The sequence below is a fragment of the Hylaeus anthracinus genome, unplaced genomic scaffold, assembly GCF_026225885.1.
Source record: "Hylaeus anthracinus isolate JK02 unplaced genomic scaffold, UHH_iyHylAnth1.0_haploid 11985, whole genome shotgun sequence".
Lineage (NCBI taxonomy): Eukaryota > Metazoa > Arthropoda > Insecta > Hymenoptera > Colletidae > Hylaeus > Hylaeus anthracinus.
The window spans coordinates 11,598,315-11,601,624 of NW_026534333.1; the positions used below are offsets into that span (position 1 = coordinate 11,598,315).

Below are 3,310 nucleotides of genomic sequence, written 5' to 3' on the forward strand. Positions count from 1 at the left end.
TCTAGTATTTTATTCTGAGCATGGTTTATTAAAATTCCATTGGAATGTAACATTTTAGAATAGTAACATCTCACAAAGATGTTCAATACCTAACTCACCAGCGACGAGCAAGTGAGTCAAATAATAATCTCGTATTTTATTCTGAGCATGGTTTATTAAAATTCCATTGGAATGTAACATTTTAGAAGCTCATAAAAATGTTCGATACGTAACTCACCACTAACGTGTCTTCATTCTTTTTTATTTAGACGAACCTTGGGCATACCTAGCATCTTCAGAAACGTAATCTAAGACGATATCTAATCGCAGTACTAAATCTCGTCCCTTAACGACGCGCACAGCGATTCACGTGACACGGAAATGCAATCTCGACGCATAATCAACGAACAGAGGCTCTGTTAGGTACTTACCGCGGTTCCTAGCCAGAAGATACACAGACTCGTTATTTTCACGCTATTACGGGACCGAATCACCATCCAAAGCGATGCTGGGCGTCGTTAAGGCGAAACACCACCTTTAGGGGCAATAAAATTGCTCATATTTGTGTATTTTTCTTTGGGATAAGGAACGTCTGATATAAATCGTTCGTGCATGCATTTAAAGTGCATACTTTGAACAATGTTTCTGACAATTTCCATAAAGAAATAATTTGTTATATGGAAACTATAAGGGTCCCTATATACCATGATACTGGAAATTCTTTAGACGCGCGTTGTGGTTGAACAGAATTTAAAGTTGAAGTGATTTAGAAACAAGGAGCAAAGAATCTAAATGCACTTTGGTAAGATTAGAATTGTTAGGTACTAAATTTTGTAATTTTGTGTTATTAATAAATCACGTATTTTTAATAGGTTCCATCAAAAGTTTGCTCCAATTAGTCACGATAACTGTCTTTTCGTTACAGATCGAAAATATCATGTCGTCTCTCCGAGCCGTCATATTCTTGGCCATGGCCCTGATACTCCTGATCGACTGGTCCACGGCTCTTCCAGCCCCCGACAAAGAAAGACTTCTGAACGAGGTAGACGTAAGTAACACGATCCCCGGTACTCACAAAACAAAACAAAAACACGCCTACGACACCTACATATACAAATTCTTGTAACATCAAATATTCATTCTTCTCGTTCGCGAGTAGTATGTTTTGTGGTTTGTTGATCTCTCTTCCTTTAATATACATTCGTTATTCGTCAAAATTTTAGAAAATGTTTCGGATACATTTGAAAGAGAACTAAATTTTATACAAAAAATGTCGATTAACTTTTTCTCTATCTTCTCTAATAAAGCTTCGAGAAGCGTCTGTGAATTTGTTGGTTCGCATCCCTTGCTGAATTGTTGCCCCGTTTTTCTTAACGAATTATTTCCTTGAAAACGAGGCCTCGTACGAAAAAATATTATTCCACGTTTTTCGTTAATTTTTCCACGTGGAATCGATAGGCACCAGTTTATCAGTTCATCGGCCGTTTCATCGAGAACAGGGCCTCCCACGAAAAAATGTTGTTGATTACTTTCGATTTACTTTTTCGCCAGCTATTCTTTTCATTTCGTGATCAACCATAATATCCCCCGTATAGCCATAATTTCCACTTATCCGGATTACCTCTGTACCGATACGTAGCTGTGAATTGCTCGAAGAAATCAATGGTGTAGGTTTTAATGAGACGACAAGCAGAAGGCTGCGTAGCAGTTAATAACGAGTAACTGGAACGTTTGGAACGAGTTGGCGCCCAGCGCTTGTTAGAAGAACAAATGTGGCTCGTTAACGTCTCACCTCAAGCCGCTCCCGATTTTTTCTCGCGACAGAAGATGGTAAACGCTCGTCTTGAACTCGTTTTGATCCTGAGGCGAACGGAGTCAATGAGACGCGCCTAACCTAGATAATCCGAGACCTAACAACGTTTCTCAGCGTTGCGAACTCTCGCGACGCAGACAAACTTTATTCCTGTTTCTTTTCTTTTCTTTTTTTAAATTACTTTGTCACGTAATTGGTTAAAGGAAACGCAGAGGAATAAGAAGACATAAAAATGAATGAAGTACAATATTTGTCGATATAAAATGTCACGGAATCTTGCAGAATTGTCTTCTATGTGTAATCAGGAATCGTCGCGAGCAATTAATGAAATTAATCGAATTATAAATATATAGACCGATTATTTCTGACGATTAAGTTTCCAATCCCATCAATTAATCGTTTCGTTAATTGAATGGAAATATTCGATTGATATCTGGGGAGAATTATGACAAATTAGCGTTGAACGCTCCGCCGTCTGACCATTGACGTACCTATTCTACTTGCTAGCTTCACTTTCACTAGAAGGGGATTCCTAACTATCTCGCTCTCTTCTTTAACTCTATACCGCATAATTTGCTCAATAATTTCCTCTTGATATTTTCTTTTGAGAAGATGTATCGGTATAGGTTCGACTATTTATCGTTTAATATCAATGATAATTAAATCATAGACACAAGTAGCGCAAAAAATTGTCTACTTTTTTCGAGTGATAAAATAAAGTTCATACAACAGAGAATTAATCTTTTATAGAGCTCGAAGCACTGAAGCTTACTTTGGTTTTATACATAGACGATTAATAGACATTAAATGATACTTAATGGGAACAAGCGTGAGACGATTATCGATACAATTTCCAATTTCACATACAATTACACATTTCTTGAATTTTCAGCACGTCTGTTTTCAAGCAGTCTCGCGTAACCACGGAAGCTCGTTGTTCACAGTTAATCACTCAGGCTTCTCATATTACTTGAAGTCCTTGATAATTGTTAGTTTTTTTCGTTTATTTTGCTTTCACTTCGATTTCCAATAACATTGTTCATGCAGCACCTACGCTAATTTGGAAACCAATGGCTCGCTTTGACCAGTTACTCGCGGTTTAAAACTGCTCTGCGATCGTAAACCGCTGTAGCTTTTGCCCGTTTCCAAATTAATATCTCCTCCCCCCTGCGATTAATTAGCGGATTGCCAGCCGTGCGGTCGAGCGATCCGTCGCGTGCGTCATTTTTAAATGTTTTAGCGACACGTAGAGCGCTGTTAAAATCGAATTTATCGAATTAACGCTATTGGTATGAAACTTCAAGTCTGTCTGTTTGTTGTTTTCCTATAACTACCACTATTTTCGTCCAGTTGGAATAAAATTTTGTTTCGGAGCTCTTTATAATCACAATGGAAATTACAGGCTGTTCACTTTGATAAAATGTTAGTTAGAAACATAAAATTCAACAGCTATGTGTTTTTGATTTCTCTGTAACACTTATTGTCTTCATCCAAGTTTTATGAAATTTTATTTAGTGG

The 3,310-nt window shown here is 37.5% G+C and overlaps 1 protein-coding gene across 1 annotated transcript in view; it reads left to right on the forward strand.

The window, feature by feature from the left end:
• LOC128886844 (prohormone-1) overlaps positions 1–3,310 on the forward strand; it is a 30,018-nt gene that overhangs the window by 13,375 nt on the left and 13,333 nt on the right. The window contains exon 2 of the mRNA XM_054142032.1: positions 905–1,027. Coding sequence (XP_053998007.1) covers positions 917–1,027 — 111 coding nt within the window. The 5' untranslated portion in view covers positions 905–916. The remainder of the gene's footprint in view (positions 1–904; positions 1,028–3,310) is intronic.